Source organism: Myxine glutinosa, chromosome 2 (assembly GCF_964187855.1).
Source record: "Myxine glutinosa chromosome 2, kmMyxGlut1.1, whole genome shotgun sequence".
Taxonomy (NCBI): Eukaryota; Metazoa; Chordata; class Myxini; order Myxiniformes; family Myxinidae; genus Myxine; species Myxine glutinosa.
Window position 1 is genome coordinate 31488330 of NC_136262.1, and position 17345 is coordinate 31505674.

The 17345-nt window shown below is 46.3% G+C and overlaps 1 protein-coding gene across 6 annotated transcripts in view; it reads left to right on the top strand.

Moving 5' to 3' along the window:
* Positions 1 to 17345, top strand: part of MTRF1L (mitochondrial translation release factor 1 like) — a 100087-nt gene that overhangs the window by 14872 nt on the left and 67870 nt on the right. For all 6 annotated transcript variants that reach the window (XR_010983423.2, XM_068108425.2, XM_068108427.2 and 3 more), the window contains exon 3: positions 4475 to 4658. Coding sequence is in view for 5 of the 6 variants with exons in the window: in XM_068108425.2 (XP_067964526.1) it covers positions 4475 to 4658 (184 nt within the window). In the remaining variant the exon portion in view is untranslated. The remainder of the gene's footprint in view (positions 1 to 4474; positions 4659 to 17345) is intronic.

Sequence of the window (17345 nt, forward strand, 5' to 3'; positions counted from 1 at the left end):
CCGGCCAGAAGAAAGCCACAGGGCGTCCCCCTTGGGAGAGTGTCGCCGCTATCGCATGATCTGAGGCATCACTCTCCAAAACGAAAGAGGCACTCTCGTCAATCGTCGCGACAGCGGCGCCAGCGATGTCGGCTTTAAGGCCCTCGAAGGCCGCCATGGCGGCCGGGCCCATGGGGAATGTGTTGCAGGCCACGAGGGGGCGGAGCTTCGCGGAGAAATTTTGCACCCACTTTGAATAGTGGGCGAACAGCCCAAGAGCGCGTTTCAGCGAAGCCCGATCGCTAGGCGGAGCCATATCGAGCAAAGGGCGCAGACGCTCCTTATCCGGAGAGACAGAGCCATGGGTCACGGTGTACCCCAAAAGGTCTACCGTGCGTAGAGCGTAATGACACTTAGCCGCATTCATGGTTAGGCGATATTTCCGTGCGACCTCGAGGAAGCGTTTCAGATTAGCGTCGTGATGCTCCTGGTCATACCCACAAACCGTAAGATTGTCCAGATAGACAAAGACATCAGTCACGTTCTCCTTCGCAACGAGGTCATCCATAGCCCTCTGAAAGCAAGCGACTCCGTTAGTTACCCCAAAGGGGAGTCGAGTGAACTGGTACAACCGCTGACCCGATTCAAAGGCTGTAAAGACGCGATCAGCCCTAGAGATGGGGACCTGATGATACGCACTACGCAGATCGAGAGTGCTATAAACGGAATACAGGGCCACCTGGCGTACCAGGGCGTCCATCCCCGGTAAGGGGTAGGCATCCAGCTGTGTAAAACGATTAATCGTCTGCGAATAGTCGATTACCATGCGCCGGCGGTGGGCCTCACTCCGCACCACTAAGACTTGGGCCCGCCACGGTGACCTACTGGGTTCTATAATACCGTCCTTTAAGAGCAGGGCCGTTTCTTCCGCAATGAATTGCGCGTCTGCGCGAGAGTAGTGCCGCGATTTGACGGCTACAGGGGTACAATCAGTGGTCAGGTTGGGGAACAGCGAGAGAGGCTCCATGTCCATTTGAGCGAGGGCGCACACAGCAAGCGTGTCCGGCCCACCGAAGTCTATTTCCAAACGTCCATGCCGCTTAAGGAAATCAAGTCCCAACAGAACGTCAGCACATAAAGCAGGTAATACCATGAGATACACGTCCGGGAACGTGCGTCCCTTTATCACAAGTGTCAATCGACACGCCCCTTTTGTGCTCAACCGAAGTCCCTGAGAGGCCATGAAGATCCGGCGGGTTGTCCCGAGAACCGGCCACCCATGTTGATGCACTAGTCGCTGATCGATAAAACTATCCGTAGACCCCGTGTCAATCAAAGCTTGCGCAAAAACGCCCGCGACCATGAGCGGAATGATGGCCTGCGCAAGGCCGGCAGACCCGGCAGGTATTGTACCGGCCAGGCGAGAAGATCGCGCCTCGCAGGTGGATCCCACGCCAGCTGCAATCCTTCGGGCAGCGTCGGCAGGTTGGGCCTCAGCAGGAGCATTGAAGTCGTAATGCCCACTGTCAGAGGACGTTCCCACGCCGGCTGCAGTTTGCCGGTCATTCGGGCAGCCCGGGGAGAAACCCCATGACAAGCGCATAGTTGGCTCATCAGCAGTTTCATTTGCCAGAGTGGGTGTGTGTAGGTCGTAAGAGCCGCCGCCAGATGGCGCTCGAGTCACGTGAGAAGGATCTCTGCCGTCTGCAGATTCATATGCCAAAGTGGATGCATGTAATTCGTAAGAGCCGCCGTCAGATGGGGCTCGAGTCACGTGCTGCGTTTGCTGCACATCGAGAGGAGTTTCCAAAGCAGGAGCATGTCGCTTGTTTGAAGTAGGCGTTCGAACGCCAGTCAAGGCCGGTCGCGCTGCGGCCGGTCGCGTTCGCGCCATTTGTTTCGGCGGCCTGGTGTATCTCACCAAGGTCGGGCGTGCAGCCAGAGGCCCGCGAGAAGGAGGGCGGCTCATCAAAGCCGAGTGAGGCGCCCCGTCCGGCGCTCGATCCGTTGGCTCCGCGATGAGCCCATTCAAGGTCGCGTGGGGACGCGTGCCCCGAGCGGCCTTCCTGCAGACCTTTGCAAAATGGCCCTTGGTGGAGCACAGGTGGCATGTGGTCTCCAGAGCCGGGCATTCAGATCGAGGGTGCTGCCGATTCCCACAAAAATAACATTTTGCATACCGGTCAGGCCGTGGCCGGGCAGCGGCAGCAGTTAGGCCGGAAGCAGAGTCCGCTTCAGAAGCACCGGGAGACTCGGCCGTGGTGGTCGGGTCCTCCGCCATATCCTCGGCGGTACCCCTCTCCGGTCGTGCGTGTTGCGAGGTCCCCGCCGCGACTCGTGGGTGATCATAAGTGGTGGATTGTTCTCGGGCATCCGTATAGACGCGTGCCAGCCGTAGTGCCTCCGTGAATGTCAGCTCCGCGACCTCCAAGAGTCGGAGCCTCAAGACTCCAGAATTAATTCCGGAGATGAATGCATCTCGGAGCAAGTCGTCCTGCACTTGCTCGTGGGTCCGTACGTCCTGCACGCAGTCCGCCAACAGGTAGCGCAACTCCTGCGCGTAGCGATCGACCGATTCAGATGGTTGTTGTCGCCGCTGGGAGAGTTGATGCCGGCCGTGCACAGCGCTCCGTGTTTTTACGTATAGGCGCTTCAGCTCGGCCAGTGCCGTAGCGTACGTCACAAATCGAGCAATGCTCTGGAAAACGGAGTGATGGACCTTCGACTGTAACACGGACAGCTTCATCGCAGCGGTGGGCTCTGCGTCATGAGCAGCAAAGTAATTCTCCAGCGTTTTGAGCCAGTGAGTGAACTCCGATCCCGATCCCTCAACTTGAGAGTCGGCTCCGAGAATCGGTACCACGATCATCTTGTGGTCAGCCATTCCGGCGATCTAAATGATATTAAATGTCGTGAAAATCAAGCTCAGACACGACTTGACCTCTGGGTAGGTTTAATATCATTTAGATCTGAAGTAACATCCTGTAAAAATACATTCATGCAACAGGCATTAAAATCAGAGTATTTCATGGGCAATGGTCGATTCCAATAGAGAGAACAATCAGCGCAGCATATAGGGGCGTACATACCATTCAAACTACAGGACTATGTCACAGTGAGTGCCGCTGGAGTGTACGTGCGCCCCGGTAGTCCCGGGTCTTATAGACGCCCCTTTTGAAGCGAGCACACCCTGGGTTCACCTTGGTATAATTTCACTACAGGGTGTGCTCTAGTGATGGGTATCTTTATATTGATCTATCCCAGTACCTGTATGTTGGAAAGCCTTTTGTCCAGCTTGATTCAAGATGCGGTGATACAGCACTCATCTTTGAGAATGGGATCTGGCGATACACAATCCCCAAGACCACATGCCGAGCACACCCTGTAGTAGGTATTTCTATATCTTACTCTTGTAGCTCAGATATCATTTTCAAGTGATGTAATAGCAACTACCACAACTAGCTATTCCCCATGACAGGCTTTGCATATTCAGCTTCTCCATGGATATTCACGGACATTCTCAATTCTCTGCACATGGCGTCTTCCTCTTTATTTACCTCGTGATGTACTCATCCTGATCAATTTGCATACTCTTCACATATTTTGACTTATGTTTATGTCTGGCCTTATCCTGTCATCGGATTATTATTTCATATACAGCCTCTTTCTGCTGGTTGCATCATTGCTGGGGGCACGGCTGTGCCGCTGATGCAGTGCCCCCTGTTTCCAGTAAGCTGGTCCTCATTTTGCCAACATCGGTAAGGATTACAGACAGAGTCAACCCACCTGGTATTATTTAACGGCATGATGGGCTAAAACTCAAAACCCTAAGATCTTACTCCAGCCACCTAAACTTTTAAGCCAATACCAGGCTTCTGTCATAGGATTCGGAACGATGATGATGATGATGATGATGATGATGATGATGATGATGACGCCTTAGGTCTTTGTCAATTTTATCCACGAAACCATCAATCTGTGTACACGGGACAAAATGCAGACATTTTGTATTGCATGTGTTGTTTTGGCATTAGCCATCATAAACACAACTTCATGCACCCTAACGAATCTTGATTGGCTGCAATTATTGAGTCTTATGCTTTATCGCAAGGAATACAAGTCCTCATTGAGGGCACAGCCACCAAAATACTTCCCAGCTGAGGTGGTAGAGAGAGACATGAGAAGGGTGGGAGAGCAGAGATAGAGGATACTCCAGATAGAGAGAGGTGAAGAGGAAAACCTCTTGTGGCCCAAACAACAAAAATTGGATAAATTGGGAGTAGTAGTAGTAGTAGTAGTGGTAGTGTAGTGTTTCGTGTACATACTTGCAGCATGCTGAATATGTGAACAGCACAAGCCACCTTAAGTGCTGCTCTCGGAGAGCTCTCAGCATCATCTTCTGATGTATACGTAGCAATGGTTAATACTTTCTTCAGACATCCACCGGATAGTGTGCAATATATTTTTTATTTTTTGTCATTTGATCTATCTTTAGCTATGGGAAGTCATATTACCTGAGGAGAAAGGAGATGAAGACAATGCAATGCTGGAGGTGGAAGCAGGTGTTGGTGGGCAGGAGGCCATGCTTTTCACTTCAAAGGTGTTTCACATGTATGAGAAATATGCAGCTTACAGGAACTGGACATTTAACATACTCGAGTACAACACCACTGAGCTTGGTGAGTGTCCTGTCATTATGGTGTGTGATATTTTAATCACATTTTGCCACTCAGAATAAGAACAATGTGATCAACATTTTTGGTGTTTAGTTTCATCCAATAATGGGTGAAAACACCTAATAATGGGACCGGTCTCTGAGGGGTTATCCAGGACCTGCTGGAGGTTAACTCAGTAGAAAGTTTGAGTGGGGGGGGGGAGGTTACGTGCTACGCTAGCCACAAGTGGGTTATTTCTTGCAAAACTTGCAAAAAAACTTCCAAAAACAGGTGTGATTGGAAGATGTCACGCACCAAACTGAAACAGCAAAGAATACAACACCAACAATTGCAAAAAAGACAAAAGAAAAATACAAGATGAAATAATAGTTTCTGTATTGTAGAAACAGGAAGCACGATTCCTCTCCTTTCGGGATGTAAAAACTCATGTCGGAGCAGCTGTACACCCAAAGGCACAACAAGGTATGTAGAGTAATTCACTGGCACATCTGCAGAAATTTCAATATCCCAGTTCTTTTTTTTTTGTGTACTGAATCGAGGCTCGTGAAAGAGCTAACATTTATTTCACAAACAAATCAACCAGACAAACAAAACATACAAAAAGAGGGAGCGGAAGACAAGATGGGGAGAGAAGGGGAGGCACACAAACACAACACCTGAGGGCAGGGAGAATCGCGGGAGGGAGAGGGCCTGGGGGGAGGAGGCATGGGATGGGGGGGGGGGGGGGGAGAGGTGTAAAACACAAGGAGACCAAGGACTTCCAGGACAGAAGTTGGTATTTCAAAAAAGTGTAGGATTTGGGGTGAAATTAGTAGGGGTAGAAAAGATCAAGGTTTTGGATGGGGGAAGATAAGAGATGGTGGTGAACAGCTGTTTTAAAGACCTGGAGGGTGTAGTGGGATTTGAAGAGAGTGAGGCAGTTTGTTTCAGAGGCAGGAGAAAAGAGGAATGAAGGAGTGAAGGTGAGCAGAAAGTCTTGATTTTGGCAGTTTAACCATAAGAGGGTTGCAGGCAGATCTTGTGCGACCTGTAGGAATATTTGCGGGACAGAGCCCAGAGAGAGCTGGGGGGGGGGGGGGGCAAGGCCAGAGAGGAGTCGGTAGAAGACGGAAAGACCACCAACCTGCCTGCGGTGAGTGAGTGAAAGGCCCTTGGAGTTAGCTTCATCGCGGGAGATTCCAATGATTCTGAACGCTTTGGTTTCAACAGCGTGAAGACGAGCTAGGTGTGAGGCAGGAGCACCAGCCCAGAGGGGAGAGCAGTATTCCATTGAGCTGCGGACGAAAGCCTTGTATGTGGTGAGGAGCTCAGGTGTTCCAAGGAAGGACTTCGCACGACGGAGGATACCCAGTCGGCGACTCCAATCGGCCCTCACTCTCCAACTCCTTGCTCCTCACTCTCCAACCCCTAGCTCCTCGCTCTCCAACCCCTATCTTCTCGCTCTCCAACCCCTCGCTCCTCGCTCTCCAACCCCTCGCTCCTCGCTCTCCAACCCCTCGCTCCTCAACAAAACCTGTGGACCTGATGATCCCATCCAGCGTGAACATCGAAGACAAAGCATTGCAACCGGACATAGTACTCAGGAACAAAAAGGAAAATACAGCATTGCTGATTGAGATATCAGTACTCCACGATTTTGGCTTAAATAATGCAGAAATCAAGAAAATAACCAAATAGCATGACCTCCAGAATTAAGTGAAAAGATCCTGGAAGCTGAAGAGTGCCAAAATTGTACCAGTGATAATTGGGGCAACTGGAATGATAAAGATGAACCATACAGTGATTTTAAAAAACATCCCTGGGAATATTACCACAAATTAACTACAGTTGGAGGCTGTACGGAGCTTAGTGACAATCCTGAAAAGAGCCCTTGGAACAAAATTCTGAGACCAACACAACTTCACAACTTAGCCCATGAATCACAATCCTTCACCAAAACGGGGGTGGATACTTTGAGTCATGTGAGGAGTCCGTTCCACCCACTAAAACCCAAATTATGGAGATAACAGCCAACGACACACATGTGCAAACAACCACACACATACAAAACCACACATACATACACACAAATATACAGTCGTGGCCAAAAATATTGGCAACCTTGCACTTTTTCAAATAACTCACAATCATCTCTAAAAATAAGTTGAAATTGACAAAAGTATTTGGTCTCCAGAATTCTTTATTTCACTGTTAATATTACAGAACCTTTTAATTTTATTCAGAACTTACTATATCCTTTTAAATCAGAAAATAAAAAGAAATGGCATTGACAAAATTAGTGACATCCGAGACTTAATATTTCGTAGCACAACCATTGGACAAAATAACTGCAGTCAAGTTCTTCCTATAGCCATTGTGGGTATATTTAATCTTAACTATTGCTGGGGGGGGGGGGGGGGGGGGAGGGGAGTCATAAATCACAACTAAAGGTGTTTTCCCTTAAAATGGAACCTTTTAAGATATATTGGGATAGATCAACTATTGGAGAATAACATATCACGCGAAATGGATTTTAAATTCTACACACTGTAATCAGATTGGGGTGAGAACAAGTCTATTATGCTCTCATGGCAGGCGGCAGTAAGTCGGGCACCTCAAGGCTGTCTTTGAGGTCAGGCAGATTCGGGGATGATAATAGAGGGAGAACTGCATGTTTACAACTAATATCTGGGAAAGTCGGACCTTGGAGAATGTTGTTGTCTCAGTAACCAACCAGGTCTCCTTATTGGCTGGCTCATTGGGACCCAACTTTGTGATGTCAATGTTGATATCTCCTCAGCTCCCCCCCCCCCCCCCCCTTGCCTCCTTCACCACCCTCCTCCCAGCCTCCTGCCTTGCAACTTCAAACTCACAATCACCTTCTCTAAAATAAACAGCTGAATACTGTTACGTGCTCCTCCCCGACTCCTTGGTCACGGTGTACCTCCGAGCCCTGAGAGGAGTCACGGCAGAAAAATGTGTTACTCCGTGTCAAAAATCACTAGTGAAACCACACCAATGGTTATCAACAAACAAATATTGTAATAAAAATCACACCAGAATAACGATACAACAATAATAGCAATCAACAATACAATCAACACATCTTATGATGGTACCATCAGCTAGGGTAAGATAACTAGGGTAAGATAACTAGGGTACTGTGCTCCAAGTGAGTGAAAAAGAACACTCCCCAATGTCTCTATAGCTCAAAGGTGATCCCCTCCAGCGAGCGTCAGAGCGATATCGAATCGAAACCCGAACCCCGTTCAGATGACCGGCTCAGTCACACCGCCAAAACAGCACAAAAGGCGTAGGCGGCCGAAGCGGCGCAAAAAGTCACGTGGTCCAAAACCGCGTAAGGCAAAGTCACAGAGGAATGGGAAATCCAAAGGCGCACTCCAGGTATGAACGTTCACGGTTCAGTCGGCGAACCGCAAATTAAACTTCAAACTCCGCGTTGCACACACACACATCCCAGATAAACGTCGGAATGGTGAAAAAGGCTGACTGGAAGCAAAGACCTTTTGCGATGAGCAAAGCGCGAGTGTCAAAATGGCTGACGGCTCGTATTTGAGTCGCAACGACCCGGCGATGATTCTTCAGAATCCCAACGCCAAACCTGACCACGCAGGTTTATCAATCCCAGCGATAACACCTATCGCAGGAATTCCTTTCAAGGAAACTCCAAGTTCACTCGCGACTTTCGTTCGACCACGCTCGCTCCGGAGCTTGAAGCGACCAACTTCTTGTCCGACTTTTTGCCCCGCCTTCTTCTCTCTCCTCCTCTTCTTCTTCGTCTTCTGGTTCCCGATCCGGTTTCCTGTTTCATTTAACATTAACCTTTTAACCTTTTGACAATAATAATGGCTATTTCCCTCAAACAATAATAATAATAATACATAGAACCAGAAATGTTTCAAGTGGATGAAAACCACAACACCGGAAGTGACGAATCCGTAACAATACTATATAAATTATTTTTCTATGAGGACTCATGGAAAAATATGAGCTGGATGACTTCGTCCTGTAATTGTTGATGTGTTTTGAGTATCCGTGTATTTCTGCTGTCATTAAAGTCATACCATGCTCTTCTCCTGAGAGGAAATAAATGCTTCATGTAAACCACGATTAAATGGAGGACAAATTTATGAAATTCTTCCACAACTTGATGACGAGGATGGGATACTAACGCCCGTGGTGCTCGAGGGGGAACAACAGTGGTACCGAGTGACTCTTTCCTGGGGCTCCTGCGGGTAACGTATCTCGAAACAAATCGCAGTGTTTATTGCCTTCATGAGAGTAGGTGTCGTTGTCGGTTATGTATTCATGTGTTGAATCGTGTTTTCGCGATGTAAAAGGTGTTGCGGTGGTTAACAGGTTGGAGTCCGGCGCTTTGATCAACTGAAAAAGCCAGGTGGTGTTGATTGCTCACCAGGTGTTGAGCAAGGTGTAATCTGTCCTCGCTTGAAGACAGGACGCAGATTACAGGTGCAATTCGCAGTTGAAGTTCTCGCCTTCAGACAGAACTTATATTGCTGATTTGTGTGAAGTTCTAACCTTCAGTTAGCTTTCAAAAAGAATTGGTCTAATTAGGAATCTGTCCTCGCCGGGAGACAGGACCCAGATTGCTAATTGGTAGTAATTCTGTTGTTGTTGACTGGAGGTCGACGGTCTAGGGTGTTTCAATCGTGTTTTCCTTGTATTGGTATCATGTTGTGAGATGTAATGTGTAATTTTGTGATTCAAAGGTTGCAAATTAAATTAAAAGGTGTATTTGTAAATGTACATGGAGTTCTATTGGTTTATCTGTGTGTGAGTGGCTGTGGGCTCATGAAAATGTGTACCATTTAGATTTTAAAATATATGGGTTTCGTCTGGGAGGAAATAGTACAACAGGACGCTGCACATGATATTGGTGATTTTGTTTGATATCGTCAACAAAGGAATATAGTGCAGCGTCATATCATAAAAGCTAAGGTATCTTACTTTCAGAACAGAGTCGAATACCTTAAAAGATCAAAGCCTGGAAGATGGCATAGACAGATCGGATTATTGACCGAAATGAAGAAGCATTCCTATAATCTTGCTTTTGGTGACCAAATCTTCTCATCAGCTGGCGAATGATATTAGCAAGCATTTTCCCCTTATCATTGTCATTGATAACATCCCTCTGCAAAGAGTTCAATTGCTCACTCTCCTTGGTGTTATAATCCAATCTGATCTGAAGTGGAATAGTCATAGAATAGTCAACCCTCTTATGGTTAAACTGCCAAAATCTCGGCTCTCTGCTCACCTTCCCTCTTTCATTCCCCTTTTCTCCCGCCTCTGGAACTAACTCCCCCACTCCCTTCAATCCCACTCCTCCCTCCAGGTCTTTAAAACAGCTGTTCACCACCATCTCTCATCTTCCCCCATCCAAAACCTTGATCTTTTCTAGCCCTGCTAATTCACCCCAGATATACTTCTTTTTTTTTTTTGAAATTCCAACTTCTTTCCTGGAAGTCCTTGCAGTGTTCATATGTTTTATACCTCTCCCACCTCGCCCCAAGCCCTCCCCCTCCCACATTTCTCCCGATGTCCCTGCTCTCAAATGTTGTGTTTGTGTCCTTCCCCCTCTCTCCCCATCTTGTCTACCGCTCCCCTTATTTTTTGTGTTTTATGTGTCGGTTTGACTTTTTGTGTGATTAATGTTAGCTCTTTCACGAGCCTCGATCTTGTATACAAAAAAAAGAAAAAAAAAAGTTTTGTCACCAGCTGGTTTCACCATGTTGACAATTTTCACCATGTCCTTCAAGGATAATGACATCGGTCTCTGGAATATCACCTTGGATATCGCCACAAATTTTGAGACAGCTTTAAGTGTGTGGTGAAAAGATGTCCAAAATGTTTGGAATCTGAGTCTGTTCCTTTGTCAGGTCACCAAGACAATAGCTGCCATGCAGGGATATTGATGGTGGGTCGGCCTGGTTTTCATTTTTGTTAATACCGCTGCCACTGAAGGTGGACGGAGGTTGTTTTTCACCTCTGTCTGTGAACAGAATATCTCAAAAAGTTGTGAATGAACTCTGATGAAATGTAGTGGACTGGTTTGGGTGTATGACAAGAAAAAATTTGATTCTATTTTGGTTCTGGTCTGGATCCAGATCTGGCCTATCAGTGGAATACAAAACATAAATGGTTTAGCCTGGTGGATATAAGTGATATGATGGACATGAAGAGCCATTTTGAACAGTGATGCCTCTGTGTCACATCCGCATCTCATTTAATCAAACTGTATCATCTCTCCTGTAACTCGATCTCTTTCGAAAATCCTAACTTTGTGAAATATGCAAATTGTTATTGTTCATACAGTGGTATTTATTACCTTTGCCACCAAAGGTGGATGAAGGTTATGTTTTCACCCCTGTCTGTCTCTCTTTCCGTTTGTGAACAAGATATCTCAAAAATTAGTGGACGGATTCGGACGAAATTTGGCAGAGAGGTAGCTTATGTGACGAGGACGAAATGAGTAGATTTTGGTGAAGATCCGGATTCGGCTACTAGAATTTCTTCAGTGATTCTTCACCATTGAGAGATAGGGCCAAAAACGATACATAGCAGGATATCTCATAAAGTTCTGAATGGATTTGGACGAAACTTGTTGGACAGGTTGTGTGTGTGACAAGGAAGAATCGATTCAATTTTGGTGAATATCCGGATCCAGCTAGTATAAGTTATTTTTAGTGATTCTTCACCATTGAGTGATATGGCCAAAAACGAGGGGTAGATCAGGGTATGAAAGACTTGACCTATGGTGATTCCTGTGATTGATTTTGATTAAATGTGATTCTGTATTGTGATTTTCTGGTCGACTCTGAGATACAAAACATAAACTGTTCACCAGGTGGAGGTATGCTCTCTACTGAGTGCCGTTCTAGTTACTCCCACTAGGGAGTAATGCATTCACTCGTGTGTGTGTGTGTGTGTTCGTGTGTTTGTGAACAGGATATCTGGAAAGGTTCTGAACGGATTTGGATGAAAGTTGGTGGGATGGAGAAGGATAATATTATCAGGATATTATTCCGGATCCAGGAATTTTTTTCAGAATGATTTTTTCTGTTTTACTGCATTAAAGCTTTTATTCTTATTCTTAAATGATGTTTTTCTCCTCTAATTCCGAGATATATCAAAATTGACAGTTAGGGCCTACTTTCTTTTTCATTTATTGTTTTGGGGAGAGGGGATGTTAAACAAAACGTATTATTCCAACTAAACCCACGGCGGGAGTATGCGCTCCATTGAGTGGCGTTCTAGTTTATATTGTTTACATAATTGTCTGCGTTTGTAATGGTTTGGGTTCATGTGCGTCAAACGTTGTGTCAACGAAATTGAATAAGTTTGATGAAATAACATTAACACATCGTCATTGATGTAATCCTGATGAGCAAGGCACCTGCAGTTTTGAGAACCTGTCTTGGCAGAGCATCGGTGGCAAATGTCTTTTTGGCAATGGTTTAACTGGGGTTTTTGCTTTTGCCTTCACAGTAGTCAATCTGTGCAGGAATTATTAATTTATTCAGGATGCCGGCAATAGCTTGCCTACTCTTTGTGAAGGACACCGTGAAGTCTTTAACATCCTCCAACTAATACCGGTAAAGACGGGGCGCCAGTTTAACGTCCATCTGAGGGACGGCACACGCATTGATGAATAATCCTGCCTGCAAAACACCGGGATGACAGTTTATAGTTGGATCAGGATTTGAACCCAGGATATAAACAGGTCAGTGGCAAGTATGTGTACTTCCACACTACCCTGCTGAGGCTAAGGAGCCAAAACCATACATACAGTGCATTCAGAAAGTATTCAGACCCCTTCACTTTTTTCACATTTCGTTATATCGCAGCCTTATGCTGAAATCGTTTAAAATTCATTTTTTCCTCATCAATCTACACTCAATACCCCATAATGACAAAGGGAAACCCACAGAAAGTTTTGCAAATTTATTAAAAAGAAAAAACTGAAATATCACATTGACATAAGTATTCAGACCCTTTGCTATGACACTTGGAATTTAGCTCAGGTGCCTCCCATTTCTCTTGATCATCTTTGAGATGTGTCTGCACCTTGATTGGAGTCCACCTGTGGTAAATTCAATTGATTGGACATGATTTGGAAAGGCACACACCTGTCTATATAAGGTCTCACAGCTGACAATGCATATTAGAACAAAAACCAAGCCATGAGGTCGAAGGAACTGCCTGCCAAGCTCAGAGACAGGATTGTGTCGAGGCACAGATCTGGGGAAGCCTACAAAAAAAATTCTGCTGCATTGAAGGTTCCCAAGAGCACGGTGGCCTCCATAATTCTTAAATGGAAGAAGTTTGGAACAACCAGGACTTTTCCTAGAGTTTGCCGCCCGGCCAAACTGAGCAATCGAGGGGACAAGGGCCTTGGTAAGAGAGGTGACCAAGAACCCGATGGTCACTCTGGCTGAGCTCCAGAGATCATGTGTGGAGATGGGAGAAACTTCCAGAAGGACAACCATCACTGCAACACTCCACCGATCTGGGCTTCATGGCAGAGTGGCCAGACGGAAGCTTCTCCTCAGTGAAAGACACATGAAAGCCCGCTTGGAGTTTGCATAAAAGCACCGAAAGGACTCTCAGACTGAGAAACAAGATTCTGTGTGTATATATATTATATATTATATATATATATACACACGGCACACGCACACACACACACACTTATATATATATATATATATATATATATATATATATATATATATATATAGATAGATATATATATATATATATATATATATATATATATATAGATAGATATATAGATAGATATATATATAGATATATATATATATATATATATATATATATATATATATATATAGATATATATATATATATATATATATATATATATATATATATATATATATATATATATATATATATTGTTGTGGATATGAGGATTGTATTTTTTTGATTGTGTGTATTGTATTGGAAATTGTGTGTAACATTGTTTGAATATGGCCCCTCCTGCCCCCAGAGTTGTGTAAAGATAAAAAGGGCGTCTCGGTAGTTAATTCCATGAAACACCACATTGAAGGACACGATAAAACCCTTGTTCAGTAGCTTATATCTTATTATGTGTTTTAGAGTAAGGCCTTGTCTTCCATTAGAATGACACTCCATTGCACCGAATCAATTAAGAATAGCTCCCCTTCAATAATTCCATTTCCCAGCCAAACTCTCCATCTGTGGGTAAAGCAGTTCACAAGCGTGGGGTGCACGCCCTCTCATTTCGCTGCTATAGTGAATATGTGCTCCGTGCTCTGTTTGAGCAGGAGGGGCGGGGTCACCAGGGAGAGGCAAGCCCAGGGCGCGCCATGAAGGGCGGGGCTGTTCAGCCCCATGCCCAAATAAGGAACCAAGCCCGTGGCTCGCCACGAGGGGCGTGCCGTCGGCGCCATGCCCAAATAAGGAGACAAGCCCGTGGGATTACCATACAAGGTCTCGAAACAGAGCACGGGGGGGAGGGCGGTACCGAAACCGAGGAGGGCGTGTCACACCGGCGCTGAAGGTTTGAAGAGAAGGGTGCGACGATCGCTGGGACAAGCTACACGAGGGATACGGCCGATGAGTCCAGGTGCGTAAGAGGGTTGGCAGTCCACCGGGAGCGAGTTCAGAGTTGCACCGGAGTTGCGTGAGAGATACGAAAAGCCTTTGACAAAGAGCCGCTTCAGCCAGCCCCGTTTCAACCAGCCGAGTGACCCTGCCGGCGTGTGCTGTGAAGCCGAATACAAGGAGCTGCCGGCTCCTCGCTTCCCGCCCGGAGTGGACCTGCTCGCTGTGCCCTGTGATCCCACCTGCTCATCCCTCCAAACGATTCCTACCCTTCCATCCATTTGCGTACGTGAGTTTGTACTGTTCGTGCTGTCCTGGGTAGTAAACTAAGTCAGTATAAGCTAGTAATTTGCACTGTGTTACCTGCTTTTTCATGTCCGCTGTAAATACCCGTGACTGCTCTTTTTGCTTATGTGTGTAAATAATAATAAACCCCGTTACTCTTCTGTATGTCTTCTTCTTCCTCTTTGCATTCGTCGTCTTAGTCTTTTCCCGATTGAATAGCGGTGGCGCGATACGGCCAACGTTTGGGTGAATCGGGTTTAGTCGGGGAACAACTGTTCGGTCGCGGAGCCTCCGCTCAGCAAACATACCATCCTTAACCGCGTACCGTAACAATATATATATATATATATATATATATATATATATATATATATATATATATATACATACACATATATACATATATATATTGTAACGGATTTGAGAAGTGTAACAATTTTGAGAAAGTGTAACGAATGTGAAAAGTATGGTTTTGTTGTGTGTAACACCCTCGTAATGTAAAGAATGGTCGCAGCTCGTCCTCTTAGTTAATTCCATAAACCTACACACAGGACACGATATATCCTTTTAAATAGTTAGTCCCTTATTCTCTGTGTAGGCTAAGGATGTGTTTCCCACTAGTTTGACTCTTCATTGCACCGAATTAAATAAGAGTAGGCCCTCCGACGCCCCATGGCAGCTTCCAAGTGCCAGGTTTGCACTTTGCTGCATTTTCATCTGCCGTCCACTTTGCAGCAGTTGACTCCATTACGCACGAGGTAACGCCGAAGAAGAAAGGCGGGTCTCCACCTCGTCATAGAGGGGAGGAGTAAGTCGGCCCCGCTCATCCAACCCAGAACGAGGGGTTTGGCTTGAGAGGGCGGAGAGAGAACGTTTGGGGAAGGTTCGAAAAGGGTGAAGGGCGGGGCCTATATAACCCGCTGCGGGACGCTCCCCAAGAGAGATGAGCAGAGAGGAGGGATGAGTTCTGGGTCCAGGAGATGCGCTGGAGACGAGCAGGTGTGACCGAGCCGCTGTGAGACGTGCCGCGCTGCAGGAGAAACGGACCGGGGCAACGCAAGGAGCGCACGAGGCAGTACGGAGAAGGAACTTCGCCCGCGCAGTTTGGGACCAAAGCTCGGCTTCTTGACGGCGGTGCCTTCTGGCCCGACCGTGCCCAGTACCTGCTGAACCTTCCTTGCCTCTAAAAGCCACCCATCTCCAAGCCATTCCTTCCTGCCTGCATTTCCCCGTGTAAGTGTGATCGTCCGTCTGTCTTTAATGTTGTCCTGGGGTTTATTAATTAAGCTTGAATAGGTAAGCTAATGATTTCACTGTGTGTCTGCTCCTTCCATTTTCTGTATATAACCGACTGCTCTCGTTGCTTTGGCTTGTGAAAATACTTAATAAATCCTGTTATTCCTCCGTACTTCTTCTTCTTCTTCATTCTCGTTCGGTCGCTTTAGAGGTTTCCATATTGAGTAGCTGCGGCGCGATACGGCCAAAGTTTGGGGTGAATCGGGTTTTAGTCAGGGAAGCACTGTTCGGTCGCGGAGCCTCCGCTCGGCAAACATACCATCTTTAACCGCATACCGTAACAATATATATACATATACACTGTATATATATGCACACATACACACACTCGCACAAGCCCCCCCCGCCCCCCACCATATTCTACCTTAGACCCCGATTTTTAATTTTTTTTTTTTTTTTTAATGCTGTGAAGAAACGTTGGTACATCACGGGTGATGAAGGTTGTGGTTAAGTTTCATCAGAATTGCGTGTAGTTTCTGAGAAGAAAGCAAACACCGATCTTGGCAGGCACCCCCCTCCCACGTGGACACCAAAAGGGGCAGATATTTTTAATGCAGTGAACAAACTTTGGTACATCACGGGCGATGAAGGTTGTGGTAAAGTTTCATCGAAATAGTGTGTAGTATCGCGTTCCCGGGGTGAACACCCCTGGGGACGGATAGCTGAACGAGCTTTACACTCCGAGGCATTCAATTCAACGATTGCAGAGTTAATACGTGTGGGGGAATGAGGCAGCGAAAGGTAGCGGAGCTCTTACCTGTACAGACTCCACCGAATGTCTTCGACCCTGTTAATCAATTCAACCCTCCTCCTGCATTTCAATAGCGCTGACTGGACTGGTTTACAAAACGTCTTTTCTGATTTTCCTTAGAAAGACTACTGCCTCTCCTTGGGCGATACCTCTATCTTTGCTTAACGTATAGCTGAAGTTATTGTTGCAGGAATGGAGGCTTATAATCCCCTTCTCTTTCAAGTCTATCTCTCCTAGCAATTCTTCGTTCAATAATTCCTGCTCTGCGGCCATTCGTGCAAGGAAGGCAGCATATCGGACATGGAAAAACTCTTCTTCCTCCAACTCCCATTCAGCTTTCATATCTGCCAGAAATCATTGCAAACATGTTATTCGTGAGGCGAAGCATTCCTTTATCCAAAAAAAGTGACAAATAATTCTGATCCTGAGCTAAAAATAATAAATCTGATCCTTCATTCCTCTTTTCTCCCGCCTCTGGAACAAACTCCCTCACTCTCTCCAATCCCACTCCTCCCTCCAGGTCATTAAAACAGCTGTTCACCACCATCTCTTATCTTACCCCATCCAGAACCTTGATCTTTTCCACCCCCGTTAATTCACCCCAGATCCACTTTTTGAAATACCGACTTCTTTCCTTGAAGTCCTTGCAGTGTCCATGTGTTTTATACCTCTCCCCCCCCCCCTCATTCCCATGCCTCCTCCCCCCAAGCCCTCTCCCTCCCACAGATCTCCCGATGTCCCTGTTCTTG